Genomic DNA, 27,372 nt, shown 5'->3' with positions numbered 1-27,372 from the left:
TTTTTTTTTTTTTTTTAAGATTTTTTATTTATTTGTCAGAGAGAGAGCGAGCGAGAGCAAGCACAGGCAGACAGAGTGGAAGGCAGAGTCAGAGGGAGAAGCAGGCTCCCCGCGGAGCAAGGAGCTCGATGTGGGACTCGATCCCAGGACGCTGGGATCATGACCTGAGCCGAAGGCAGCTGCTCAACCAACTGAGCCACCCAGGCGTCCCCAGAAAGGTGTTTTAATGAGGAACTTCAAGCATTTTGTCCACAGAGAGGAAGAATCCATTTAAAAATAGGGTAAAAAACAAAAGAGATCATTCATTGCACAGATGGAGGGGCAGCCTTAACAGAATGGTTTCATTGTTTATCTCAGGGTGCCAGGCCAGGGGCTGCTCACTGTCCCCCTTCTTCTTCCAGGTCCCTTCTGGACCAGCTGAGGAGACTTCAGGCCATGGTGGTTCAGATATCAAACAAAACGAGCAGTACCAGCACCTGTGTCTTGGTGAGGATGGTGATGGAAGGAGAGATCCTTTTTCTCGGGTAGCAGGGACAGGGCTGCAACCTAGAACCCTCCATTTTTTCCCGTTCTCCAGGTTCTCCTTTTCTCCTTCTGTCTGATCATCGTACCTGCTATGTATTCCTCTGACACAAGGGGGAGCCCGCTGGCTGAGCGTGGAGGTGAGAGGCTTGGGAATACCATTCAGGAAGGGCTGGGGGAAAGCCTGGCCAGTCCTTGAGGAGTCTTTGTTTCCATAGTGTTGTCCCGCCAGCTTCGTGCCCTCCCCAGTGAGGATCCCCGCCAGCTGGAGCTGCCTGCCCTGCAGTCAGAGGCACCGAAGGACAGCTCAGACCAGGAGCTCCAGGCTCCTGGCAACTCTTGCTTCCTGATCTTCCACATGCCTCAGACTCCTGGTGCTGAGTCTCCCCTGAAGCTACCACTTCCTGTCCCTTCCTCAGAGTCCCCCTGCCCAGGTCCCATTCTTCCCCTGCATGCAAATTTCACAAGAGGTAGGGGATGGCTCCCTCCTCATAGCCCCGCATCTGTTATCTTACAGGGCAGATACTCAGGCTAGATGTGAATATGGGGGGCTAAGTCAGAGCCTGAGGTTACTAGTCTGGGTCTACATGAAAGGGGTGGGAGAGGGCTAGCCTGAGCTCCTGTGTCCTGTGTCAGGAAGACTGAGAGTCCGAACACACCACACTTAACTGGCTTTCTGGGTCTTTTATTTGTACCCATGTAAATCTACCACCCCATGAATGGGCCCGGGGGAATCAGCTGACCTCCTTAAACATTTCATGCAGTGAGGGGATTGGGTGAGAGAAATAAATAAGTGATTCTGATGCTTGGGTCACCATCAGCCCCTCTTTACTGGCCCAGCTGGGTGGGGAGAAGGGAAGGGGCATGATTGTCTTGGTGGCTCAGGGTTGCAGGAGACTTGGAGAGTAGGGGGAGTGATGAAGAGGAAAGGCCAGGCTGGAGGCTGGGCTGTTAGAGCCTCCCTCCCACAGTCAGAGGGCTTCCTTTGGTTTTGCTGTGGCTTCCTTTGGTCCAAGGTTAGGCCCTGTGCTTAGTCCTGTGCCCAGTCCTGTGCCCTGCTGGGCTCCTGGCTTGGAGGCCTTTTTATGCTGCTGCTGCTGCAGGGCCAGCTGCATGGCCCAGATACTCAGTGGCCGCATGTAGGCCAGAGAGCGGAATACCCGCTGCTGGCAATATGCTTCAGGGGTCTGGAAAGCTAGGCCCAGACGCTCCCACACAGTTCGGTAGCAGCCTTCAGCTGTCTGGAAGCCTTCCCAAGTGAGGCCCTGTAGGAAAGAGATGTCAGTCACTTTACTTGGCAATCCCTGAATAGCTAGTTCAGCTGCACAGATAGAGACAACAAGGCCTCTGCCCTTAGGGAGTTCCCAGCTAGTGGTAGAAATAAATCTGACCCACAGACAGAAGCCTGAAGGCAGAAAATGGAAGGCATGCCAGGGGAAAGAAGAAGCTTTCTAGGTGGATAGGGCCCTACAGAAGTATATGATGGCTGAGGAAGTTTGCCAGCCCAAGGTAGAGATGGTGGAGAGATGGAAAGGTGGTGTATTACCTCCTGGATCATGGTGGCTGCCAGCCCATAGACCACACCCACCCAGACTTCATCAGACTGGACACTGGATCTGTCAGGGACACCATGGGGCTGCATCCCATTCACAGCCCCCATGGCTCCTCCTGCAAAGGCCCGGACATTGAACTCGAAGATAGTCTGGAGAGCACAGACCACGTGTTGGGTAGGAAATACCTGAGGGGCAAAGGCAGAATTAGGGTTTCTTAGATTTGCTTCCCACGTCCAGGAAAAACCCACCTTTCTGGCTCCTCCTGCTAGTCTTTCTCACCTCAGTGTCTCCTTCTCCTAGACCGCTGGCCTTCAAGAACCACTGGCCAGCACACTGGTCAGACATGATGCTGCAAGACTGAGGCTGAGGGCTGCAGTCATAGTTGTAATAGCGGCCTGGAGTAGAGCAAGACAAAATAATGTTTCTTGTGTCCCCAGAGCTGCCTTAGGATTCCTTAGGGTCCTCCAACTCACCATTCCACAGCAGTCTCTCATAGGCTTCTTGGCCCCGTCTAAGGATGGAAGAAAACTTATCCTGGACGTCCTTTGCCCCACACAGAACAGCCATCTGGACCATCACGGCCACAGCTGCCAGCCAGAGTCCTCCACAGTAAGCACTGATCAGGGACATAGGTTTGGGGGTCAGACTGGCAGTTCCATGCAACATAACAAGCAATGAGTCATTCTTCCTTGAGCCTACAATTCCTGGTGCCCAGTTCCCCACCTTAGGCACCCTGGAAATCCCTACTCCCCAACCTGGGGCCTGTGGTGATCCATCCATCATAGGTCTGGTCTGCATAGCCTCCATTCTCAATGAGTCCATCTTGGTCCTTGTCAAACTTCATTTCAGATTCCATCACAGCCTAGAGAGGGACCAAGACACTGAAGACCTAGATAAATGCTAAAGAGAGACAACACTAGCCCGCTGGACTTTCCCCCAGACACCAGTCATGCCCTTGGCACGCTGGCCATGGCACATGCATGTCTTACCAGACACACAGGCCACATATCTCTCAGGAAGCTCTGGTCGCCCGTCAGGTGGTAGTCTCGATAAACCTGCAGCACGAACTTCAGGTTTAGGTCCTTCCAGTCAGCGGTATCATGGACCACATATGCATTGACTCGGAGCCATGGCTCGTCATCTGTGGGAAGGGAGGAAACCTGACTGATTTGCATTAAGGGGGTAGAGTAGAGAGTATAAAGGTTGAGAGAGGGATGCAAACTGTGGGGTGTAAGAACTTGTACCTGGGTCCCCAATATCATGGGGGATGACGTTCCTCCTTTTCACAGGTGCCATTACCCCACTCATCAGGTACTGTCGCCGTGTCAGGTCCTCCCTGAGAGTGGCCAGAGCTGGAGGAGCAGACACACAAGGTGGGGGCAGGGAACGGGCAAACTTGAAGTGGGGCTCAGAATTGTTTATGACCCTAGAGGGGAACCAGTAAGCAGGATGCAGATACGTTGGGTAAAGAGAAGGGTGGAGACCATCTGGGGGACCACAAAGATTCAGGGGTATTGTGGACTAAGAGGGCAGAAGGGGCACAAAAGGGACCCTCACCCATGTCATACTGCAGGCTGAGCTCAAGTTTGGGCCAGAGCATGATGAGGGCAAAGGAAGCGTAAAAGTGGACGTCATATGTGTTGTACATGCGATATTCCTGGCCTGGAGAAAGGAGGGAGATACACTTGCCAGAATTCCCGCTTCCCCTTCAGTTCCCCTCCCTAGCTTGTGCTTGTGTTGGGGTTGGGGCACCAGCCTAGCCCACAGCTGCCACTTACTCCCTCATCCCAACCAGTCCCTTGGGGTAGGCAAAACCCACCATCCTGGCTTGTGGTATGGCACTAACTGGCCCATGGTTATGGCCTGCCATACTGTGGCCTACCAGCAGCTCGTACCTTCAAGGTAACCAAATCGACCATATTCCTGGAGGATGGGGCGGAGCTGACACATGCTCCCCACCAGCTCATCCGGAAGGGAGTCCTCGGGAACTTCCAGCCATACTGTGCCTCCATCAGCCAGGAAGTACAATTCATTGAACAGCGCAGATTTGTACCAGGCAGGCAAGGATCTGAGGAGTCAGGAGGAATGGTCTAATTTAGTAGAGTGTGGACCTCTCAGGAAGGGAAGGATTCTGGAGTTCTGCAGAGCAGGGGGCACCAAGTGAATTCCAGCCCAACTCTGCTGACTCTGGTGAGTGGAGACTGAACCAAGGAATCCCAACTGGAATGAGTGCCCGGGAGAAAGGCAAGAGATCCGCCCCACTGGCACCTGTCATCCAATACTGGGCTCTGCCAAGCTGAGATCTTCTCTTCCCAGTCTATATATCGGCACAGGGCATAGTGGCTAAGGGCGGGTGCTGCATTACCATCGCGGCCAAAGAACCTTGTGTACCGCCTGGGATGGAAAGAAAGGGGAAAAATGAGAACTGGGGTTCTAGGTCAGAGCTCTGGCACCTTAGATCCCTGTACTCTCTTGGTCCCTTCACCTGTAGTAGACCTGGCCCTTAGCTCCAAACATGATTCTGGGCATATCCCAAGCCAGTGAGAACTCCAGGCGGCACTGGCCTCGAGGTGGCAGCTTGCCTGTAACACACACAGCCCCAGCGATGCCTACTCCTTTCTGCGAGGGGGTGCTTTGGCCTGAGAGAAGCACAAGAAAAATTGGCATAGGCACCCCCTTCAGTCCCAGGGATCCCTGATACGGGAAAATAAGGCCTATTTGTTACCAGGTCTCTCACCCCTCCTCCCAAGACAGGGACAACCTCTCTTCCCACACCGCCCTATCAGATCCCCCCATCACCAGCGGGGGAGTCCAGCTGTCCATCTTGAAGTAGATCTTGCCACACCTGCTGCCCAGTGCTGTCAGGGTCAAAGGCTGTGATGTGGGTTACCGTGGTATCCGCCTGTTAAGGGGCCAAACACTCAGGGGAAGCGCCACAAGTATGCTGGCTTCAGGCTACCTCTCCAGTTCCCCCTGTAATTCCCACCTCCAAGTTCTACAGGCTTAAGGGCGGTAGTGAGGATCGGACTCAGGGTTGGGGTGCACCAGGGCCAGGCTGAGGGGAAGGGCATGGGGGCTAAGGTCTAGAGTAGGCTGGAACGTACCGTGAGCCGTGCAGCCACGGCCATCGTGTAGGGATTTGGAGGGGTTGGATGATGCAGCAGCAGCCCCTGCACAGTCTCCCCATCACGCTCCAGACAGAAGGGCTCATTCCACAATCCCCCGGGGGCATCATCTCCAACCCCCAGACCATTGCGCATGGAGAACATGATGGACACATCAAGGGCTTCGTCCCCTTCATTTTCCACATCCCACACAAAGACTCCTACAGGCAGGCTGCTGTCCTGGGAGCAAAAGATCGTACTCAGACGGTCCCAGTGTAGCTCCTCCTAGTCCCACTCCTCCACACCCAGGACCTCGCTCAAATACTACCCCTGCCCCCAGGGGACTCTCTTTAGTTTCCACTTGCATCTCCCCATATTCCCAGGCAGGCTGTCTTACCACTGAGTGGAGGTCCTGGAAAACCAGCATGATGTCATGTTCCAGTCCCCTCTCTTTCACAGATTGTGGAATTTACAGCAGAGACAGATCTCAGGGAAGGGAGGGCAATGGAGGAAACACAGTGGGAGCCTCACCTGGTAGTCATGGGGCAAGATGGGTGTGATCTGGCGACAGGTGAGGGTGACATTCTGGCCAGGAAGCTGATAGACAGTCCAGGCTCGGGGATAGAGGGCGTGGTAGAATGCGAAGTACCCACACAGGCCCCAGTTCCAGCTGCGCAGGACACTTGGGCGCTCCACAGACAGGACTTGCTGGTACACAGTCTTCCCCTCCCGACGCAAGCAAACTGTGAACTAAACCAAGAAGGCAGATAGGCTGGGATGGGGTAACCACAGGCACCTCAAACTCATCTCCTGTCCCCTTTCTGAGCCTACGGGAGTTCTCATTGTGCCACAGCCTCGCTCATCCACTCGGCCCCTCTCCCACACTGTGAGTCACCACCAGGTCCTACCTCCTCTCTCCGTGGCTTTCTTTCCCTTCTTGGTGGTCTTCGTGCCCTCACCATATCTGTGTTTATGCTCTGCCTCCCCCCATCTGGTATCAGCGTGATCTTTCTTACAGAAGAATCAAGATATGCTAGTCTGTATTTATGTTTCAGTGACTCCCCATGGCCCTCAGGCTAAAGTCTAAACTCTTCTAGCTGGCTTTCAAGGTCCTTGATCTGGCCTGTCCCTGCCCATTATACTCATGACCTGTTCAAGCACTTATATTCTGATCATGTCAAATACTCACTGTTCCCTGAACACACTACATTTCCTCCTCGTGCCTTTGCTCCTGCTCATTCTCCATCTGGTGAAACCTTTCATCCTTCAAAGCCTAGGCCAAATGCCATCTCCATCCTCAAGCAGTGAGTCATTGCCCTGTATGTCCCCCTACCTCTCTAGTCTAGCATGTTATAATGTTTTTGTTTACATTCTGACTCTCTGACTGCTCTGTGGGTTCATTGAGGGCAGAGCCCTCTCCAATTCACTGAGGCCCCCCCCTCTCTACTATGCCTCCACTGCCAGAGACAGGCACAGCTGGCATGTGTAGAGAGAAAATGGGTAAAGTCTAGAGCAGTATCCCTTTTTTCTCAGTGTACTATCTATCCCTCTCATTTTGGTTCTTACATGGTCTCACAGTCTCCATTTTCTCAAAGTCCCATTCTAATAAAAATATAAGCTTCTGGAGCATAGGGTCTATGAGGGGTTAGTATCTCTTTCCTTGCTTGAAAATATGCCTTACATTTTTAATGTATGTATACAATAATTTTTTATGTTGTTGGAATGGTAGAGAATGGTTAAGACCATGGCCTTTTAACCACAGCGAAAGCTGGTTCTGAATCCCAGCGTACTTCCTTTTGCCAACCACATGACCTTGGGCGTCTTACTAAAATCTCTTTGGATCTCAGTTTCCTCCTCTATAAAATGGGCATAATAATGGTACTTACTTTGTAGGACTGTCTTTAAATATTAAATACCGTACAAAATGCATAGCACAATCTCTAGCACATGTTAAGTATGCAATAATTACTTTAAGTCTAGAGTCATGATTCTGGAAGGCACTTCCCCTCAGGATACCTAATGGATGAGCCAGAGAGGAAGCTTGGGGCACTGGGCAGGGCTGGTAAACCTGCACTAGGAAGGCCATTGTCATTAATTGGACTCAAGGTCGGCTAGTCATTTTTTTCTTTGAAGATGAGCTGAAAGCTGGAGGCATCCCTCAGACAGGAAATGGGAACGTGGTGGACAGCTCCACCTCTGAGGGCGCTAGAGAGATGATGATGAAAAGCAGACCACATGACTCTGGCAACTGAACGCCCAGATGTGATGAACGAATAGAGCAAAAAGAAGTGAAGATTCTGAGAAGGGAAAAAGGCTAGAGAGTTATGCCTGGGAGAGGAGGGGCTTCCCAGGCTCTCAGGTCTCAGGTCTCTCTGGAGAGAGACCTCCAGAGGAGTGATCAGCAGCAGAGGAGCTGAGCTCAGGCTGAAGGCTGGCAAATCGGGGTGAATAGTGGGTAGTCTGTACATCTTTATTCCCCACGCATTTATAGACTTTGGGGTTTGTTTTCCTTTCTGGTCCTACTAAATACTCTTTCAACCAGGTTAAGTGATCTGGGAATTCCTTGCACCCTCTGTGGCTGGGTACTGGATTAGCTAGTGAAGCTGGGACAGTGAAGGACGTAAGAGACATTTACTAGAGAAATGGAGGACACGGGGTGCTGGAGCTCTTTATGCTTTTAAGAAATGTGTGCTCTTGGAGTATCTTATTCCTGGTACATCCTAGCACAAGGCTGGGCACACGGAAAGCATCTTGAAAATACTTATTAGAGTGAACCATGTGCACATGTGCCCATCTAACTTCCACATCCTACACGGGCTAAGAGTTTCTTCCTGACCTGGGGTATTGTTCTGGACCTCTCCTCCACCTCCTGGTTCTTACTTGGTCAGCAATGACTGTCCGGTGCTGGTACATTCCAGGATTAAGCTGCCAACGACAGAACTGACCTCTCCAGCCTCGGGTGATAGTACCTCCCCCGATGCCACCCAAAGGACAACCTAGAGGTAGAATCAGGATGGTTAGTGGGGCATGGCAGAGGAAAAGAAGCCCATTTCTTTCTAGATGATAAAGATGAGTTTTTCTGAAAACTACTGGAATATTATATCAATGCATTGTACACTTTAAACTTACAGGATGTTTTGTGTCAATTATAGCTCAGCAAAGCTGGGGAGAGAAAACCCCAGCGATGGGGTGGTGCAACGTGCTTAAGCGGAAGCCTCTTTGCTTAGCTCTGCAGTAGCCCCAGAGGCTGGGCCCTCTCTGTGCAGAGTAGAGCTGGGATGAGGCTCACCATAGATCTGTCTTAGGGGTACACAATTGATGAGGTCAATGAAAGGTGTCTTCTTCTCCACCTGGGTCTTCCGGTACCACCACTGCAGGTACCTGAGGAGCAAGAGGCAGTGTGAGTGGAAGGGGCAGGAGGCGGCACCTCCTGGGCAGCAATCACCTGCCTCTCTCTAGACACTCAGGTGTAACTTCCCATTAAATGGGTCTGCAGAGGGGCCCCAGGGTGGCTCAGTCGTTAAGTGTCTACCTTAGACTTAGGTCATGATCCCAAGGTCCTGGAATCAAGTCCCACATTGGGCTCCCTGCTTAGTGGAGAGCCTGCCTCTCCCTCTCCCTGCCACTCGCCCTGCCCGTGCTCACTCTTCCTCTTTCCGTCAAACAAATAAATGAAATCTTTAAAAATAAATAAATAAAAAATATTTAGAATTTATTTATTTATTTATTAAATGGGTCTGCAGAAGACCCATTCCCTTCACTTCCAAATCTCCTGTTCTCTATCTCTCCACAGTTCAAAGTCCTCTCCTCTTCCCAGTCACCCCAGTTTACAGCAAGGAACTGTCTTTGTTTCTCCCCTTTGTTCCTCAGGAGCTTTCTGACCTTGCCTCACCTCTAATTCCACTACCACTGCTTGAGTTTAGCCCAGGAGCTTTTGTTTGAGGTGCTGAAAGGGCCAGTTTTGGTTTCCCAACTATACCCCGCCCCCAATAGGCACAGCCTGCTCAGATAACTTTCTTCTTTTTTAAAATGACTGTTTGTCTTCCTGGTGGTGAAAGGTGAAAATCTGGGGGCGCCTGGGTAGCTCAGTGGGTTAAAGCCTCTGCCTTTGGCTTGGGTCATGATCCCAGGGTCCTGGGATCGAGGCCCATATCGGGCTCTCTGTTCAGCAGGGAGCCTGCTTCCCACCCCCCGCACCCTGCCTGCCTCTCTGCCTCCTTGTGATTTCTGTAAAATAAATAAATAAAATCTTTAAAAAAAAAAAAAAAGGTGAAAATCTGTAGAATATACTAGATGAAAGGTCAAAAAATCCCACCCATAGACAACCAGGATTTACATTTTGGGGCATATCATTTTAAGTCTTTTTAAAAAGTTTAGTGTTTAAACTGTAAAGTTTCTGAGTCTGTGCTTCTATAACATCCTAGTAAAGCCTAAAAAAATTCCCACACTTTCCTGGTCTTGTCATAACTCCAACAGACAAATGATTCTGTTTGGGATTCAAGGCTCTGACATCTGTTTCAGCCTAACTTCTAATCTCAAGCCCTATAAATCCCCATTCAGACTGGGTCCTCACTAAGCAACCCTTGCCCCACCAGACTCTCCCAATTCCACTGTCCTCCCTACCCACCTATTTTATACCCATCGTTCAAGCATATCACCTGTAACCATATAATTGGGGTAAGTAACTCCTCAGAGCCTCAGTTTCCCCATCTACAAGATGACGTACCTCCTATCCTACCTACTTCATGGAATGGTTGAAAGAGCAAATGGTGTAACAAATGGGAAAGCCACCAAGTGGAGTATGCGTGTCAGCTATGATCGTGACCTTTACATACACTATCTGAACTCCCATCAGACACTGTCTTGTTATTTCTAAGCATTCCTTATGTAAGTCTGACATACTTTTACATTCCATGGGGAAAGGGATATTGACAAAGACTAGTTGATTACCCGCAGCTTCAACCACAGGCAGGGCACATGGTCTGGAGCTGGTTAAGTATTTGCCGAATTTACCAATAATTATACAAGCACTGGGGCACTAGACAGATGAACACGAAGAGGAGCAAGGGAGGATGAAATGTGATTACAGAATAGGGAGGATACATTCTGGGAGTAGGGGAAGGAAGAGGGAAGGCATAAAGTCCTGCTGTTTTAGAGTAAACTGGACTTTGAAACTAGAGGCCAGAAAGAACTGGGGAAGAGAGGGGAGGGTGCAGCAGGCATTAGGGCAACAAGGGAGAAATGCAAGACAGGGAGATACGCTGAACAAAGGAGAATCTTGCATAGAACAAGCACTCAATAAATACTTATGAACTAATGGAATCTAGCTAGAAGGGAGAGCAATCAAAATGGAGTTCTTCCCACAATGAGGCCAAGAGAATGCTGGCTTGCTGCAACGCCTGATTAAAGTACCCCCAGTCTGACTTCCTCTTAGGGTTCATGTCTCATTCCCTTAACTTGGCAGCTGGCCGTTCCTGACCTATTTGGCCTTCTCCATATGTCAGCCCCAATTTAAGAATTATCATTCAGAATTGTTCCTTGTCTCACTCCTGCTTTCTCCTCAATGCAGGACCACGTTCTGTTCTAAAAGACCTGCGTTGGTGATGTCCACCCTATCCTGGCATGTGGAGCCAAGGTCCAGGGGGCTGAGCACAGTTTCAGGCTTCTGACTCCCTCACACTGAGGGACCGAGGGGCTAGGATGCCTACCTGTTCCTGATCTCAGTGTCCCTACCACATGCACCCCCATGTGCTTCTCTCAGCACTCTAGCCCTCCATCTTTTTTAACCCAGAAGCTTTGGGGGTCAAAGTTAGGCTGAGTCAGTTTCTGAAGTAGCCTGGAGGGATGATTGTTCTCTGGTACAAGCCACCCACAGGATCTAGCAAAGGAGCCAGATACCCAGGCAGTGCCAGGTCCTTCCCACTGCTTAGAGCTGGGGTTAGGTAAATGGGCTACCCAGCCCAGCCCTATAGCACTGACAGAGAGGGAAGGACCCCCTAGTTTAGAGGCTGTTAGGGCTGAGTTTTCCAACTTTTTTTTTTTTTAAAGATTATTTATTTATTTATTTGACAGAGAGAGAGAGAGATCATAAGTAGGCAGAGAGGCAGGCAGAGAGAGAGGAGGAAGCAGGCTCCCTGCTGAGCAGAGAGCCCAATGCGGGACTCGATCCCAGGACCCCGAGATCATGACCTGAGCCGAAGGCAGCGGCTTAACCCACTGAGCCACACAGGCGCCCCGAGTTTTCCAACCTTTATACTTCCATCGCCACCTGTGTTTACAGTGTAGGTTGACTCAGGATGACCTCAGGGTGATGCTTTCTGTCCTCATATACACCTGTTCCTGTTAATAGGTCGTGGCTCCTCATCACTAGCTTTTAAACTCAGAGGAGATCTGTAGGGATCTAAAGGAGTTCTACAGCTCAGGGTAAGCACTTGGGGTGTCTGTAACCCTTGGTGGAAAGGGCACTAATGCAGGCTTTGGAACACTGTATTACCGGGGATACTTACAGCACTGCCTCTCTGGCCAGAGGTCTTTGCTTTTTCTATCAGGGATTGGCTATCCCAGAATAGAGTGAACAGCACCTCTCACACCCTCTCCTTGGGGTGAGAGCCGGCAGGCTGCAACCCACTCCCCGGAGCCAAAGCTTGAGGAAAGACACGTAATGTGTGCCTAAATGAGGCAGAGAGTAGCCCAGCAGCTCAGGGTAATCAGGGTAATCAGGGTCGAGAACTTCCCTCTCCTAAATAAAACAACATTGTGTCAGCACTGCAGCAGCCAGACTATCCTTTCTCACCTTGCCACAAAGTATAGCAAATACTAAAGGGCGGTCTTTGGATAAGAGGGAGTGTGTGAGAGGGAGCCTAAATGGGAAAGGCTGACTACAGGTCCAGATGTTCCTGTTCTTTCCTACTAGGAGGATAAGTTACTGGGAGGATGGGGGTTGCAGAAATGTGACCCAATCTCACCCCCTAAAACCACGCTTAGAATATGTTGGGGGTTGGGGGTCACCTGACTGGGACAGAGCACTCACCTGCTTTCTCACCCTTTCTCACCTCTGCTGGAAGGCTTGTGCTGGAACAAAGTGAAACTTAACGTACTGTAGGCAATGAGATCTACTCACCGCAAGCCCATGCCCAGATGCTTTATCAAGTTGCTTAGGGAGACGTTGTTGGCATTAAAGGGTTTCCTCTTCTCTGCAAACTCATGAGCCAGGCAGATGCGCCAGCCAAAGGGAGGCACCTGGTAGCCCTTAGCTTTACCTTCATAGGATGCCATCAGTTGCCCAGAGTCCTCCGGACTGCTGCCGCCCGGCTCACTTTGGGGTCGATTGTCTTCAGGGCTCTGGAGGTCTGTAACCTGCCCAGCCTCAGTGCCTCCGGCATTTTCAGGGCAATAAACCTGTGGATCCCTTTTGGCACACCTCGTCTGCTCCGAGGCTGGGACTCCAGTTCCCATGTTCCCTGGATCTTGGGTCCGCAGGACCTCGACGGTCCCTGGTCCCAAGTCTTTTGGTACAAAATACCTCGCCAGCCAAGTCCAGATGTGGGCAGTTGTGGTAGTTAGGTGTCGTCTCGGAGAGCCGGGCGCTGGGGAAAGCCGAGGTGAACTGGTGTCTCTGTGGAGCCTGGGAGCTGTTGTTGCAGCGGCGTTGGCGGCGACAGCAATGAAGCCGCCTCGGGCTCCCCCTCGGTCGTCTTTCTGGGTCCTGGGAGGGAAGGGTCGGGCCTCGTCGTCATTGGGCCGCGGTGATTAGCTTGCCCGACCAAAGAGCTACCGAGTCCGCGGAAAGGGGAGGAGCCCCGGGGGCCAGCCCGCAAGGAACCGCCCCCGGGACCGGCCTGGGAGCTCTCGGCAGCCTCAGCCTGGTCCCCCGGCCGTCGCGCCAGGCCCTTCCCTGGGTGGGACGCCGGGTCCCGCCGGTTGGTGTCTGGGACAGCCTGCGCCCAGGTGCCAGCCCGTGGGAAGGTGACCCAAGGCTGCAGGACGACCCGAGCCCCTTCCGGTTGGGCCGGCCGGGTGTTTCCGGCCGGAAGGCGCTCTGTTGGGAAGGGGGTGCTGAAGGGAAGTCCCGCCTCTGTCGCGGAAGCCGCCACGCACTTGGCCGGATTCTGGAGGGGCGGGCAGGTGAGGGCCTCGGTGTGCCGAGACCCCGTTTTCGACCGTGCGAGGTGTCCAGGCTAGGGGCACGAGGTGACGGGCAGGGCCTTGGGCTGGGACCTGGAATCTGGAGGGAGGGCTGCGGAGGCCGGTTTGGAGGTTCGGGTGTGGGTGGTAAGGAAACTAACTCGGCGCTAAGAGGGGCGGGGGTCTGGGGCCCCGAGCGAAGTCCTCTCTTTACTGAGTCAGCTGCTACCCGTACTTCCCATCCACCTCCCGCATCCCAAATCCAGGTGCTTCTCCCAAACTCCGTGACGGTGACTGCCCGTCTCCTCTGACATCGCCCCCAGGCTCGCCGCAGACGCCCCTCCCTGCCATGGTACTGACCTCTGACACACACACCCTTCCCCGTTTATCTCTAGTTCTCATTCCGGAGCTGTCATGATTGAAGTGGTAGCAGAGCTGAGCCGAGGTCCTGTGTTTCTGGCGGGGGAGGCGCTGGAGTGTGTAGTGACGGTCACCAACCCCCTGCCCCCCACCGCCACCTCTGCATCCAGGTAGGGATGCAGATACTGAAGAAGGTGGTTCTTCTGGGAGAAAACCTGGTATCTATAGTGCTAAGCCAGAGCTCAGGTTGTCGTGTAGCTACGCCACCACTTTCTTGCTCATTGTGTTCTCATTGTAGGAAAGGGCTGTTTAACAGAAGATGGGATTGACAGAGCCCTACACACGCCCTTCCTTCCTTCTCCCCCATTCCCACTTCTACCCATAGTATACTTCTCTTTGTCTGATGGATTCTCTTTGGGGTTCTAGATTCCCTTACTCCTAGACAGTCACCTGATGGTGTTGGTCTCCTCAGGGGGTTAAGGGAGCTTGGGAGTGTATTTGTGAGGTCAGGATCGCCCCTCTGATGTTTTCTTTTCCTCCTCCCATAGTGAGGCTCTGGCCTGGGCCAGTGCCCAAATCCACTGCCAGTTCCATGCCAGTGAGAGTCGAGTAGCACTACCTCCCCCTGACTCCAGTCAGCCAGATGTCCAGCCAGAGAGCCAGACTGTCTTTCTGCCACACCGAGGTTAGAGATGGGCATTTGCCTTTGGAAGGGGGCGGAGTCATTGCCACCTGAGAGTGAATTTGTTAAATTGTTCTAGTGGGTGCTTCTAGTCTTTGTCATATCGGAGATGTGGAGGAATGTATTTGTTAATGTTGGGGGTATAAGACTGATCCTATCTTACAATAAGAAAAGAGGGGTAGCTTACTTTGGGCTGCCCTTTGTTGGCAGAGCTCATGGCCCCCATTGCTGCGCTAGCTTCATCCAGTATTGGACAATGGGGTCATTAAATTGCAGGGGTTTTTTTGTTTTGTTTTGTTTTAATCTCTTTTAGGCGAGAGAGGTCAGTGTATCCTTTCCACTCCACCAAAAATCCTTTTCTGTGATCTGAGGCTAGATCCCGGAGAGTCCAAATCATGTGAGTGTCTGCCTCCTCCCCACCCCTGGATTGCCTTCTAAGGCTCCTGGAGGGAGGACTTCTCTGGCTGCCTCTGGCTGCCCTGACTACTACTTCCCAACCAGACTCCTACAGTGAAGTGCTGCCCATAGAGGGACCACCCTCCTTTCGGGGTCAGTCAGTCAAGTATGTCTACAAACTGACCATTGGCTGCCAGCGTGTCAACTCACCCATCACTTTACTCAGGGTTCCTCTGAGGGTTCTTGTGCTGACGGGTAAGTAAGGATTTCTGGAGGAAATCCAGGGCTGGGGAAGAGCCTCACCAAAGCAGAAAAGATCTAAAGAGGACTTGTGGGTGGGGGACTGGAGAAAGGCTTCCTGGTTTCCGTAAAGGTGCAAGGGGTTTGGGGAGGGAGGTTCTGGACAATAAGTTAAAGGGTACCTGGGGCATGGTTCCCATTACCTTCAGCCTTCATAGGTTGGAGTCTAAAACCTAATCTCTACTGTCCATTCCCTCCTAGCAATATTTTCTGCTCATTCTCTCTGTAGGCCTTCAAGATGTCCGGTTTCCCCAGGATGAGGCCGTAGCCCCATCTAGTCCATTCCTGGAAGAGGATGAAGGTGGGAAGAAGGATTCATGGATAGCTGAGCTGGCTGGGGAGCGTCTCATGGCTGCCACATCCTGCCGCAGCCTCCGTGAGAATCCTTTCACAATTGCCCCCACCCCACCAGCCCTCTCATAGTATTACAGATTTTCCTAATTGCCTGTACTTCTAAGGACTCACTGATATCCCACATTATAACGAAAAGCCCCACCTTGGCCTCTGGCTCCCAGCCCTTGATACGCTCCAGTATGGACTCCACACTTACAGTGTCCCATTCTCCCCAGATCTATACAATATCAGTGATGGCCGAGGAAAAGTTGGGACATTTGGCATCTTCAAATCTGTATACAGACTCGGCGAGGATGTGGTGGGGACCTTAAACTTAGGGGAAGGAACTGTAGCTTGTTTGCAGGTGAGAAGGAAAGGGGCTTTTGGGGTGCTGGGCTTGGAGGGCTAGGGAGGAAGGAGAAGGGCCTGCATAAAGAGGGGTGGTATATAGAAGTGAAGAGTGTGGTCACCCAGGGTGAAAAAAGCTTGAGGTTGGGCTCAAGCCTCTCATCTAGAGTCCGCACTTCCCAGTGCCTGCTAGCACCCACTTCTCTTCTTGCTCCCAGTTTTCAGTAAGCTTACAGACTGAGGAGCGTGTACAGCCCGAGTACCAGAGGCGCCGCAGGACGGGAGGTGTCCCCTCCGTGTCTCATGTGACTCATGCCCGGCACCAGGAGTCCTGCCTGCATACAACTAGAACCAGCTTCTCCCTCCCCATCCCTCTCAGCTCCACCCCAGGCTTCTGCACAGCCATTGGTGAGATCCTGACCGTTATCGGAGTGGGGAAGAGAGTAAAATGTCCTCTTTCTTTGTGTAATGAGTCCTGATTCCTAACAAACTCCTGGCCATACCCACACCCAGCCTTTGACCCTTAACACTTTCTCTGACCTTCAGCCTATTTCCTAGATGCACTGACATTTAAACTTTTAAGAGCTTTGTGGGTGTTCTTCCTTTCCCTGCCCACTGTGACCCTGTGGCACATTGATCTCTGATGCTCTAGCATGTTTACGTCAAGCTCCCAAGTCCTGACTGTCCCATGCTATAGTTATTAGGTGCTTGACCTTGCTGTCCTGATTGTCACATTTCTGGTTAACAGATTTCTTTAGAGAAACCCTTGATCCTAGCCCTGTGGCTTTTCCTCCTCTTCCCAAATACTGCTTTTTTTTCTCATTCACTAACCACATCCTGCACTCGTTTTTACTCCTGGCTTCTAATGCCTCTGCCTTTATCTTTTTTTCCCACAGTGTCCCTGAAGTGGCGATTGCATTTTGAATTTGTAACATCACGAGAACCAGGTTTGGTGCTCCTACCTCCTTTGGAACAGCCTGAGCCTGTCACCTGGACAGGGCCTGAGCAAGTGCCCGTGGACACCTTCAGCTGGGACCTCCCCATCAAGGTGCTGCCCACAAGTCCTACCCTGGCCTCATATGCAGCCCCAGGCCCCAGCACCAGCACCATAACCATCTGAAGATGGCTCACCGTGACACTATCTTTCTTCAGGATACAGAGAACTCAGCACCTGGACTCTAGTAGGGCCCGTTTTTCCCACGTGGGGTCCAATGGAATGGACAACGAGAGGCAGGCTTTCAGCTGGAGCATTAATTTATTTATTCAGAATAAATTGGCAGCTGCTAGTGGTTTCCCTGGAAGTGGCAGCAGCAGTGGGAAGTCAGCAGAAGGGTGATCAGTTGAGTTTAGCTGGAGTGGGGAGCAGGAGCCCCAGGAGCAGGGTTGTTAGCTGAGCCCCATTCTGGGTCGGGCCCTCCCCCTTTGCAGGGTAGCCGAGGGTCAGATTTTTGCACCAGGGAGAATTGGCAGGTTCCTGCCTCCTGACGTACCTCACAGCCTGCAGGGAAGTCGATGGGATGCTGGGACCTGGGGAACCAAAGGATGGGAAAGGAGTCAGCACAGTGAAGGGCCACCTTTATCCCTGCCCCACACTTCTCTCTGCCAGCATTCCTCTCATATCTTTCCCATATCTTTAGTGCCCTCTTGGTCCCCCTAGCCAAGCTCTCACCTACCATATATGGATTTTTTCATTTCACAGCAGAAATACTTCCCCTCCAGACCCACCCCTACATCCCTCATTTTGTAGCTTGCAGCCTTATCTCTCAAATTCTTGTTGGTAACTTCAGGTTCAGCCTGCCTCGTACCTCTGTTCTATTCATTTTCACATCACAGCAATCTGGTTACACCCTGGCCAGCCCTTAGTCACTCTAGTCAGAGCCATTCTCTCTGGCTGTCTTTGGTCACTCACGTGTCACAGCAGCCCACACCGACGGGATGCAGACAGGTACAATGGAAACAGTCCTTGCGGAGCCAAGACTCACCCAGGGTGAAATATTTCCCTTCATAGTGGCAGGGGGCTAGGGAAGAACAGGAAATGTTAGTGTGCTGGGGATTGGTGGTGGCCGACAGAATCGCTTGTGGTCTGGAATGGGAGAAAGTAAGTGCATATTGCCCCCATATTTAGTCTCTCCTGTTTCCAAGCTGGAGGGAGTCTGGGTATTCTGGTAGAGGATCATCTCTAAGCCCCCTCGCCCCAGCTCCCTGTGTCCTTGTCCTTTCCTAATGCCTCCCCCAGCTTTACCTTGAGCTTGAAAGTAGCACTTGCTGTGGACTCCTGGCTGCTGGAGGAGCAGAGAGATCACCAAGCAGATGATCCCCCAGCTTCCCAGGACCCCCTTCGCCTGTCCAGCCCAGAGCATCCTTAGGGTCATTCCTGTAGCACAGCCCTCGCGATCCCTTCTTGGCCTCTCTTCTGGTCTTGTCTCTGGCTTTTCTTTGTTTTTCTCCTTCGGTCTTAGTTTCTGTCTTTCTCCCCTGGGCTTCTGTCTCTCACCATCTCCGTGCCCTCTGCTCTCACAGGCTTGGGAATGTTTATAAAGTGAGGACCCTGGCCCCCTGCTGAGTAGAGCTGGAAAAGCTGTAATTCTGTTTCCTGAGGTGAGGGCATGAAAACAAGAGGTCCAGCTTTAACAAGCTGTGAGAGCTGATTCATGCCCAGGCACAGCTAGGGGGAGGGAGGTGGCCATGGAAGGGGCACTGGACTGGGCATTTCCCCAGCAAGGAGGTGGGAGGGGGGAGGGCCCCCAGGTGGTCCCCACATCTCTTCCCTGACCTGGAGAGAAGGAAGCATTCCACCCTTCCCCCAACACACATACACACTCCAGGGGTGTGTGTGCTGGGATCCTTGCCTGGACCGGAGGGAGGTATTTCCTGGGGATGGCTAATCCTGTGCCCCAGCCAAACCAAGGAGCTGCAGTAGGGTGCAACAGCCAGAGGCTCCAGGAGAGCGAACAGGCACCTGGAGCACAGACTATTTCTCTCAGACCCTATGGCAGAATCTCCCAGAAGTATCCTAGAGACATGGCTGCCCCTCAGAGATGGGGAGGCAGGTGTCTCTTCCATAAGCATCCTGAGGGTGCATTGTTCAGTACCTCCAAACACACAGTAGATACACGATCTTCCCATAGTTAGGGGTGGTACTTTCAAAGAGGAATGTCTTCAAATACCCAGGTGATATGAGTCACTCATTTCACAGAGGTATGCCGCTTTCCTCTTGTACATTATGGAATGAGAATTGAGGAATCCTCTGACATCCTCCTGCAGGTTCTAGAGACCCCCAAGGTGGCTGGTTAAGAGCATAGGTTATAGAATCAGACTAGTTGGATTCAGATCCTGATTCTACTTAAGCCTGTGACCTTGGGCAAACTACTTCACCTCTCTAAAACCTGTTTCCTTATCTTTACATTGGGATAGTAATACTAACTCATAGGGTTGTTAAGAGGCTTTCAATGAGGTAATGCATGTAATGGTATTAGTACTGTCCCTGCCACATGGCCCCCAGAAAATAGTAGCTGCTGCGATTAGTTCTAGAGTTCAGAGACAAAGGTACAGTTCTTTGTTTAAATCACATTGAGAAGCTCTGCATAGCTGAGGGCTTCTGTTAGGGGCTGCGGTCTCCTACCACAGACTTCTGCCCTTTTCGCAGTTGTGTTCCATGTCACCCTTACCACCTCCAGTTTGAGAAACAGTGTTGCAGATAAACCCGCTTTTCCTAGCTCAGTCCCCTCACTTCTGCCCTGGGAAGAGGTGTCATTTTCTAATCCTTCCAGCTGACTTGGGGGCTCCAGCTTTTCATGTTAGGATTCTGATCCATTGCTGCCCATCCCCACTCCTGTGAACTCTCAAGTTCTTTCTGACCACTCTAATGGGGGCCATCTCTTTGCTACTAATGGCCCCTCTCTCTCAGTCTGCCACACTCCAAAGACCCAATCCGAGTTATTCCCCTCCTACGCCAATCACTTTGACATTCTATTTTTCCTTCTGAGTCTCCAGTCCCTTTTACTGCAAGACTCCCATTCCCTGTCACCCAGCGGATCAGATACGAATACTTCTGGCTGACCTTTTTAGAGGGCCACCCTCTTCACCATTCAGAAACACAACTTCATCCATCCACCTCAGATTCCCTGTCTGTCCTCTTCCAAGTAGATAGCTTAAGTGGATGGAGATGCCAGTTGTACCACATGTTCACCCTTGTCAGGTCTGCTACCTTTCTATTTCAGAGGAGTACTGAGAGAATAAAGACTCAGTGGTTGAAGCAGGGTGCTCTGACATAGGGTGGCGTGTGGGAGGCATGGCCCTGGACTGCTCTCTTGGCTGGAGGAGATGGATGAGAAGGCTTTCTAGCACAAAGGCCCGAAGTCTTGTCAGTGGTCAATAGCTCTGCTGCTGCCTTTCTGGGGAAGGGGGACATGCTGACACCCTGGAAGTCCGGACCAGTCTTTTGCTTCTGCAACCTGGAACCAACCCAGTAGGGGGCAGACACGACTGGGAAGCTAGGAAGCTTGAAGGTAGTGATGATGCTGGAAGGCAGAGGGGGCCCAATGGGGATTGGTGTGTGAGGTAATGGGGACAGAAGTGAAAGCCGCCTGTAATGAAGAGAAGGTAGGCTTGTGGGCAGGAGTAGGGGCTTCTGGAAGGAAAGGCTGGGGCTGAGCCAGGATCCCTCTCTCAGAAGTTGTGGGGCTGTGGGTGTCTGGAAGGTGTTGGTTGAACCCACTTGCATTCCAGCTGATGGGTGCGCTCAAGTGTGCGTTTCTGTAGCTGCGTGGGGCTGGAGGCCACGCTTGTGGTTGCTCCGTGTGTGTGCGCTTGTCTGTTGGGGATGTCAGTGTTTAGGGCCCAATTCTGTGATTCCTGGGGCAGCGGTGGTTGGGGGTGCCAGTTGCGGGGGGGCGGTGGCCGGGAGGCTTTGGTTGGCGCGCACTGCCTGTGAGCGCGGGGACAGAAAAAACATCCGCCGGAGGTCCAGCCGGGCAGCGCTCCAGCGGGGCCCGGCAGGTGCGCGCGGAGAGGAAGTGAGCGTATTCCGGCCACTGGCCCTCCGGTGAGTCACTGCCGACCCCCGCTGCTTGCCGCCGGATAGGAGGGACCCGCCGCAGCCGGGAGATTTGGGTGGCTGGGGCCCCTGAGGGTGGCTAGGTGTGGGGGAGCCCCGGGAGGGTCATTGAAGCGCCGGGGAGTTAAGCGGGGATGGGTCCTGCGGGGTCCCCTATCAGACACTGAATACAGAGCCTGCGACTGAATGGAGGCTGGCCGGGAATGTCTGCTGGGAGAATCTCTTGGGGGCAGGGAGAAGGCCCCAGAGAGCTGGTGGTGGGGAGGGAAAGGGGCCCAGGGGCGAAACGGCAAGTGGGCGAGGTGATGTGGCCTGGGGAGGGGCGGATTGCGGGGCGGCAGAGCGAGAGCGAGGTGTACTGGAGTGCTGGAGGAGTGCAGCGCCAGTGTAGGCCTTGGCGAGCCAGAACCTGTAAATTAAGGAGACTTCCACATCAGGTAGGAAGGTGGAAACGGCCAGACCGGAGAGGTACGGTCTGTCTAGAGGTGTGCACTCTGACAGTGGAGGCTAGGTTTTGGGGGTAGGGGACTTAGGGTTATGTAGGTACAATGTGGCTAGGTCATTAAAAGCTTTGAATGCTGGCGTGAGGAATTGGGATTTGCCCTCACAGGTAGAATCTATGGCCTTCCGAGCAGGAAGAGCAGTGAGTGACTTAAAGGTGAGGTTAAATGTGTCTAAGATTACCATCTGCCATTCATTCGGTCTTTGCCAAAGAATTAGGCGTTGATGTTCTAATTTTAATAGTCATTTAAAATCACATAACTGCATATATCAAGCTATTAAATGTTGACTTTTTAAAAAGAGTTAAAAAGTCGGGTTCAGTGTTTTAACACCCACAGTGAGGCTATCAAGATTAGTTATATGGCACTGCCATGCTTTTGTGCCTTTGTCCCCCTTGCTGACTTGCGTGAATTCTGTGTTTCTAATACCTCAGTTCTGTATCAGCACAACACCTCTCATTTCCCCCTCCCTCATCTTACGGTCTTTGTTTTTAAGCTTATCTTTTCTCTGTGCAGCCCTATAACCTGTCCTGTGAATCCTGAGCCAAGTAAAACATTTTTTGGGGGGTGGGCATTAGGCTACAGTATACAAAGACAAACAACTCGGTTTTACCATATATATTAGGTCACTTACTGTCTTCTGTGGACATGTGTAACTATGAAGTTTCTATATTTACCCTGTGACTGAAAAAGAGAAAGGTAAAGGTGTTATATTCACAGTAGCATTTCTTTAACAGCACTTAATTAGTCTGATTTCTAAAATCAACTCCACAGGGACGGAGCTCAGCGGGAAGCCTGCTTCTCCCTCTGCCTCTGCCTGCCACTCTGTCTGCCTGTGCTCACTCTCTCTGACAAAAAATAAAATAAAATAATTTTTAAAAAAATGTAAAATCAACTCCACAATGGTATTTTGTACTTGTCTCAGAAACGGACACTAATTCTGTCATGATCTTTATTGTTTATTTTATTTCGGGCCAAAGGCAATTCTAAGGAGCAGGATCTTTATGATTTATTTTAAAGATCTTTAAATCCTACAGTTGCCTTTGGCCCCAGACAAGAAAATCTGGGTCAGTTAATTAAAAAAAAGAAAATAATTTCCTACTTTGGACCCTGTTGCTTTCTCCTCTGCTGTTTCAGTCCCAGCCCTACCTTATTCCCAGTGGCTTTTGCCTTCATTCCTTCTTTGCTCTGCTGGGCATCTTTAGAGGAAAACTTCACACCAACTTCCCCTACCATAAATTCTATCCCTTCCCTCAACTCTGCACTTCTCTTTGCCAACATACACCACTACTTCTTCATTGATTTTTTTTTTTTTTTTTTTAAGCCTACAGCCCTTTCTGGCTCTTTTCCATCTTTAACACTCTTGTTGAAATCTTCTTTTTTTCCACCTTTCTCTTTGGTAAGACCTTAGTTTTTTGTTGTTGTTGTTTGTTTGTTTTTTTAAAGGTTGAATTTTACTTATTCTGCATGATCTACTTCTGTCTTCCTTCCTCTCCTCTCACCTTTTTCTGATTCTGGACTGTTTGGAAAGCCTCTTATGCTTGCTTTCACCAAGCCTTCAACCTTCCCCTTATGATTAAGCTAGTCTTCCTCTAAGATGCTTATGTTTCCACTATTTTTCCTACAAGGATAAAAGTTTTCAAATTTATATCTACTTCTGTTTCTTCTTCCAGTATTTTGCATTCAGAAGCATGACATGGTCAACCGTAGAGTCCGTTGGATGACTCCACTGAAGCTTTTGTATGCTAGCCACTGAAGAGTGAATTTCACAATTTTGGCCCCAGATTCCTTAGTGTTGACCAAGAAAGGATGTTACCACATGCGTGTGCATGAATTCTCTCATGTACACATAAACACTAAAATGCACAGATAATGTAATAAGTCAGTACATGTATATGAATATATATTCAGTACGTTACATTATAATCAAGCCAAGTGCATTTTGGGGTGGAGGATGAAGATGGGTTAAGTTCATAGCTAGGATAGAATGTTAAGAGACCTCATCCTTTGGCATTCTCTGTTGAGAAGGTTGAAAGAAGCTGTTCCTATGCAGATGAGGAGATCGCATGAAGGAGACTGAGTTTCAGGAGTTGAGAGAGATGATAAATAAGACCATGGGTGAACAGCAGGGGAATGGGATGAAGGGGCCAGAGTTCCAAGAACATTCAATTGCTATACTTAGCCTGGTGTTCTCTTTGGCAGAGAATAGAAAAGATCCTCTGGTTCTAGTACTGATTTCAACTGTGGTCAAGTTTCCATTAATAACCCATACTGAAGTTTTCCCACCTTGTCTCTGAACCATTGGTACCATTCTTAACAAGTTCGTGTAATTTTTTTTCTCCTTACAAATTACTACATTCATGATAGCCTGTACTACCAGTAATTAATCCCTAACTAACCACCATTAATGTTTGACTAAATTCCCTGTCCGCTTAAATGTTTTCATTGTTGGGGCGCCTGGGTGGCTTAGTGGCTTTGGCTCAGGTCATGATCCCAGGGTCCTGGGATCGAGCCCCGCATCGAGCCCCGCATCGAGCCCCGCATTGAGCCCCACATCGGGCTCTCTGCTCAGCAGGGAGCCTGCCTCCTCCTCTCTCTCTGCCTGTCTCTCTGCCTACTTGTGATCTCTGTCAGTCAAATAAATAAATTAAAAAAAAAATGTTTTCATTGTTCCTGCCTGCTCTGTAGTCTACTTGTGGCAGTAGTGACTTTTAAAATTCTATTTATGATTCTCACTTTTATCTTATATGTAAATTGCTCTTTTCTTAAAATTATAGATTCAAAACTAGATACTTAGAAGGCATCCAGTTCTTTGTTAGTTCTAAAAGATGATCAAGTTGGTCTTTGCTTGACTGCTACTGAAAAGGGTCACTTCCTTCTGTGGTCAGAGGCTGTCCCTTCTACTGTTATCTGGCTTTAGGTACTAGAGAGTTGTTAAATTGAAATCTGTCATGTGATGGCATCTCATTTCCCCCTTAATTCTGCTTTTTGAAACAACATGGGGGAAAAATCTACTTGTTTTTCAATGTGGCAGCTCTTTAAAGATTTGAAAGTGGTTCATTTTTTGTTAGCTATTTGTCTAAGCTTTTTTCTTTACTCTAGCACTGTCCAATAGAACTTTCTGTGGTGATGGAACTGTTCTCTGCCTGTCCTGCCTAATCCTTAGCCACTAGCCACATGTGGTTTTTGAGCACTTGAAATATAGCTAGTGTGACTGAGAAATGGAATTTTAAATTTTAGTTAATTTAAATTTAAATAATGCCTTGAGGTGAATAACTTATGTTGGTACAGCTCTAAACTCTGGGAGTTAGTTTATTGTTATATAGCTGTCTTTTGGTTGCTCCAGAAATCTTATAGTCACTTCAAACATGGTAAAAATGTATGTAACTGGGCTCTTGATCTGCCTAAAGGCCAATCTTACATGTTGTCACAACTGAGAAAAAATGCAGACCCAATCCCCAAAGTAATGTCAGATTTTACTGAAGGTTCCTTAGAAGGGGTAAAAGATAAAGGCTATGTCTCATCTCTCGTACCCCAGAAGTAATGCTTTAAAAAAAAAAAAAAAAAAAAAAACCTCATTTAATTTCTCTTTCCCAAAGAGAAAGAGTCCTTAAAGTCCCTCTTCCTCAAGTTGCTACCAGATCTCTCCCTCATCTTTTCTCCTTTCCCCAAAACATCTTTTGTCCTTCTCTTTGAGTCTTACTTTTCTTTTTTTTTTGAGCACCACCATCTTCTCCTTTGAGAAGAATTCTTAGGGGTGCCTGGGTGGCTCAGTCACGTGTCTGCCTTCCGCTCAGGTCATGATCCCAGGGACCTGGGCTTGAGGCCCTGCTTCTTCCCTCCCTGCCACTCCCCTGCTTGTGCTTGTTCTCTCTTAAATAAATAAATAAGTAAATAAATAAAATCTTAACAACAACAACAAAAATTCTTAGGTGTGCTCCTCTTTCTCCAACTTCCCTTTCATTATTTTATTATTATTATTATTATTATTTAAGATTTTATTTATTTATTTATTTATTTTTGTAAAGTTTCAGAAGACTTTGTCTTTTTTTTTTTTTTTTTTTTTTTTAATTTGACAGAGAGATCACAAGTAGGCAGAGAGGCAGGCAGGCAGGCAGAGAGAGAGAGAGAGAGAGAGAGGAGGAAGCAGGCTCCCTGCTGAGCAGAGAGCTTGATGCCGGGCTTGATCTCAGGACCCTGGGATCATGACCTGAGCTGAAGGCAGAGGCTTTAATCACTGAGCCACCCAGGTACCCCTATTTTATTTTTTTTAAGATTTAAAAAAATACATATTTATTTGACACAGAAGCAAACGAGAGAGACAGAGAGCAAGCACAAGCAGTGGGAATGGCAGATAGAGAAGAAGCAAGCTCCCCGCTGAGAAGGGATCTCAATGTGGGGCTCAATCCCCAGATTGAGATCATGACCTGGGATCATGACCTGAGCTGAAGAAGGCAGTTGCTTAAGTGACTGAGCCAGTCACCACCCCCCACCCCCACCCTGCTGTCATTATGTCTGCTTGATAAAATCAAAGAACTTTTAAAGGATCAATTTCTTGGGGTGAAGGTGGAGGAGGAAATTAGGGCTAGAAGATCATAAAAACAATTTTTTTTCCTTTCTCACATAATTCCCAACCTCCTTCTAGGAGTCTTTTCATTTTCTTACCATTGTTTAAGAGTCTTTATTTAGCTTTCTTTTACAAAGGAATCTCTATTGTCTTTTTTCACTCCAGATCTATGTTTGATGTATCCTCAAGCTCCTTCTTTATAGTTCCTTTATCCATTTTCCTTTCCTTTTCTTTTTTTGCTTATATTATTTTTAATAGGTTTCTCTTTACCAATCCTCTACATGTAGAGAGAGGCTGCATCCATTGAGGGAGTGGCGTTCATTGCTCACTGCTGTCACCCAGTGCCTCGTCCTTTCTTGATTTCCTTCTTGGCTCATCATTTTTGTCCATACCTACCTCCCATCATTGTCTGTTCTAATTTTTGTTGATTTGTTTTTGTTTTTAAGTAGGCTCCATGCCCATTGTGGGGCTTGAACTCAGGACCCTGAGATCAAGAGTCACATGCTCTGCTGATTGAGCCAACCAGGTGCCCGTTTTGTCTGTTGTTCTAGTCTCCTTCTTACCCATATCTTTAATGACATTCACTGTTTTTTTTTTAAAAGTGATTTTTGGGGTCTCATTTTTTTCCCCAGGGGGCTTCACATAATTTTCTGTACTGTGACCAAAATTGTGTATGTAGCATTGATTTCTGTGGATTGGGAATGGTGGTGCCGAGGAGCAGAATATCCTCCACCACGGCACTGGGGTTTGGGCTAGGAGAGACTTTATTGTTTGGGGCCAGTCCTATGACCTGTGAGATGTTTAGGAGCATCCCTGACCTCGACTGTGGTAACCAAAAATGTCTTCAGGCATTGCCAAAATGTCCCCCTGGAAGGCAAAATCAGCAACCCTCTCCCCATGTTGAGAACTACTGTACTAGAATATGGGCTTTCTGAAATTGATAGGTGGCTATACTTTTTCTCTCCGACTGCTGATTTGCTTGCTTAGCCTGAATTTTCAAAAGTGTGGTCTTTGTCTTATTTGGTAGGAGGTGGCTTCTTAAAATTGCAGGTTTCTGAGCTCATCCTAGACCTGTTGAATCAGAAACATTGGAAATTAAATCTGGAAATCTGATTTTTATAAGACACTACACCCTCTTCTTCCCTAACCAGGTAATTCTTATGCCCTAGGCTTGACCCTCCTGTGGCATAACTGCTGCATTACCCACATTTTTTTCCCTGCAGATCTCACTGGTACTCCAGCTTTGCTTCCGCTCTTGGCCCCAAGATGCCAACACAAATAAGGAGGCCTCAGGTTACCAGGACAACTGGAGCACAGGAAACTGTAAAGGTTCTACGCTCCTACAGGCATCATGGACTGTGGCTGCGCTGGCTTGATTTCTCCTTAGGGGCTCAGTCATACTTTCTACTTCACGCCCTCAAATTCTCTAGACTGGCAGATGCTCAGGCCCAAGCGACAGACCCTGATTTTATAGATCTGGTGGTGGAATATGCAATGGGTGGCATGGAGAATGGTGAATGAAGCTTT

At 49.7% G+C, this 27,372-nt stretch overlaps 5 protein-coding genes across 24 annotated transcripts in view; 3 read left to right on the top strand and 2 right to left on the bottom strand.

Annotated features, from left to right (window-relative positions):
• CREB3 (cAMP responsive element binding protein 3) overlaps positions 1-1,325 on the top strand; it is a 5,187-nt gene extending 3,862 nt beyond the window's left edge. For both annotated transcript variants that reach the window (XM_059411384.1, XM_059411385.1), the window contains 3 exons: positions 402-486; positions 578-662; positions 741-1,325. In XM_059411384.1, coding sequence (XP_059267367.1) covers positions 402-486; positions 578-662; positions 741-1,057 — 487 coding nt within the window. In that variant the 3' untranslated portion in view covers positions 1,058-1,325. The remainder of the gene's footprint in view (positions 1-401; positions 487-577; positions 663-740) is intronic.
• A 3-nt stretch (positions 1,326-1,328) lies between these two features.
• Positions 1,329-12,913, bottom strand: GBA2 (glucosylceramidase beta 2). The gene is made up of 17 exons (XM_059411378.1): positions 12,300-12,913; positions 8,469-8,560; positions 8,060-8,175; positions 5,711-5,929; positions 5,180-5,419; positions 4,875-4,977; positions 4,561-4,714; positions 4,344-4,469; positions 3,971-4,143; positions 3,633-3,737; positions 3,320-3,427; positions 3,065-3,216; positions 2,831-2,937; positions 2,549-2,691; positions 2,355-2,470; positions 2,069-2,260; positions 1,329-1,787 (listed from the first exon to the last, which is right to left on the bottom strand). Exons 1-17 carry the CDS (start codon positions 12,632-12,634, stop codon positions 1,494-1,496), a joined length of 2,775 nt encoding a protein of 924 aa, XP_059267361.1. The 5' UTR covers positions 12,635-12,913; the 3' UTR covers positions 1,329-1,493.
• On the top strand, positions 12,826-17,008 carry RGP1 (RGP1 homolog, RAB6A GEF complex partner 1). Of its 2 annotated transcripts, none has more exons than XM_059411383.1 (9): positions 12,826-13,303; positions 13,699-13,833; positions 14,212-14,348; positions 14,659-14,742; positions 14,847-14,996; positions 15,271-15,417; positions 15,611-15,738; positions 15,941-16,130; positions 16,619-17,008. In XM_059411383.1, the coding sequence occupies exons 2-9, from the start codon at positions 13,718-13,720 to the stop codon at positions 16,840-16,842; spliced, it is 1,176 nt and encodes a 391-aa protein (XP_059267366.1). In that variant the 5' UTR covers positions 12,826-13,303; positions 13,699-13,717; the 3' UTR covers positions 16,843-17,008. The 2 variants fall into 2 exon arrangements, with proteins under 2 accessions (XP_059267366.1, XP_059267365.1); XM_059411382.1 differs by having other exon boundaries at positions 12,826-13,369.
• Positions 17,009-17,060: 52 nt separating this feature from the next.
• MSMP (microseminoprotein, prostate associated) lies at positions 17,061-18,095 on the bottom strand. Its single transcript, XM_059411386.1, has 3 exons — positions 17,965-18,095; positions 17,632-17,740; positions 17,061-17,249 (listed from the first exon to the last, which is right to left on the bottom strand). The coding sequence occupies exons 1-3, from the start codon at positions 18,092-18,094 to the stop codon at positions 17,069-17,071; spliced, it is 420 nt and encodes a 139-aa protein (XP_059267369.1). The 5' UTR covers position 18,095; the 3' UTR covers positions 17,061-17,068.
• Positions 18,096-20,241: 2,146 nt separating this feature from the next.
• The window catches only part of NPR2 (natriuretic peptide receptor 2), a 50,382-nt gene continuing 43,251 nt past the window's right edge, over positions 20,242-27,372 (top strand). For 10 of the 18 annotated variants that reach the window (XM_059411368.1, XM_059411367.1, XM_059411359.1 and 7 more), the window contains exon 1: positions 20,689-20,766. The gene's annotated coding sequence lies outside the window, so the exon portion shown is untranslated. Of the gene's footprint in view, positions 20,325-20,677; positions 20,767-27,372 lie in introns of those variants that run through there. The other 8 variants (XM_059411369.1, XM_059411363.1, XM_059411373.1 and 5 more) reach the window with 7 other exon arrangements.

The sequence above is a fragment of the Mustela nigripes genome, chromosome 9 (assembly GCF_022355385.1).
Source record: "Mustela nigripes isolate SB6536 chromosome 9, MUSNIG.SB6536, whole genome shotgun sequence".
Classification (NCBI taxonomy): Eukaryota; Metazoa; Chordata; class Mammalia; order Carnivora; family Mustelidae; genus Mustela; species Mustela nigripes.
Note: the sequence above shows the minus strand (reverse complement) of the source record. Positions and strands in the feature narration are given on the sequence as shown.

Coding starts and splice junctions, on each gene's coding strand:
- GBA2 (XM_059411378.1), bottom strand. CDS start 12,634: ATGGGAACTGGAGTCCCAGCCTCGGAGCAGACGAGGTGTGCCAAAAGG. Junction 4,715..4,874: donor ACAGCTGGACTCCCCCGCTG/GTGATGGGGGGA, acceptor TGCTTCTCTCAG/GCCAAAGCACCCCCTCGCAG. Junction 3,738..3,970: donor TCGATTTGGTTACCTTGAAG/GTACGAGCTGCT, acceptor TCCTTTCTCCAG/GCCAGGAATATCGCATGTAC.
- RGP1 (XM_059411383.1), top strand. CDS start 13,718: ATGATTGAAGTGGTAGCAGAGCTGAGCCGAGGTCCTGTGTTTCTGGCG. Junction 14,997..15,270: donor GAGGGTTCTTGTGCTGACGG/GTAAGTAAGGAT, acceptor TTCTCTCTGTAG/GCCTTCAAGATGTCCGGTTT. Junction 15,418..15,610: donor CACATCCTGCCGCAGCCTCC/GTGAGAATCCTT, acceptor CATTCTCCCCAG/ATCTATACAATATCAGTGAT.
- MSMP (XM_059411386.1), bottom strand. CDS start 18,094: ATGACCCTAAGGATGCTCTGGGCTGGACAGGCGAAGGGGGTCCTGGGA. Junction 17,741..17,964: donor GTGCTACTTTCAAGCTCAAG/GTAAAGCTGGGG, acceptor GTTCTTCCCTAG/CCCCCTGCCACTATGAAGGG. Junction 17,250..17,631: donor GGTGTGGGCTGCTGTGACAC/GTGAGTGACCAA, acceptor TTGGTTCCCCAG/GTCCCAGCATCCCATCGACT.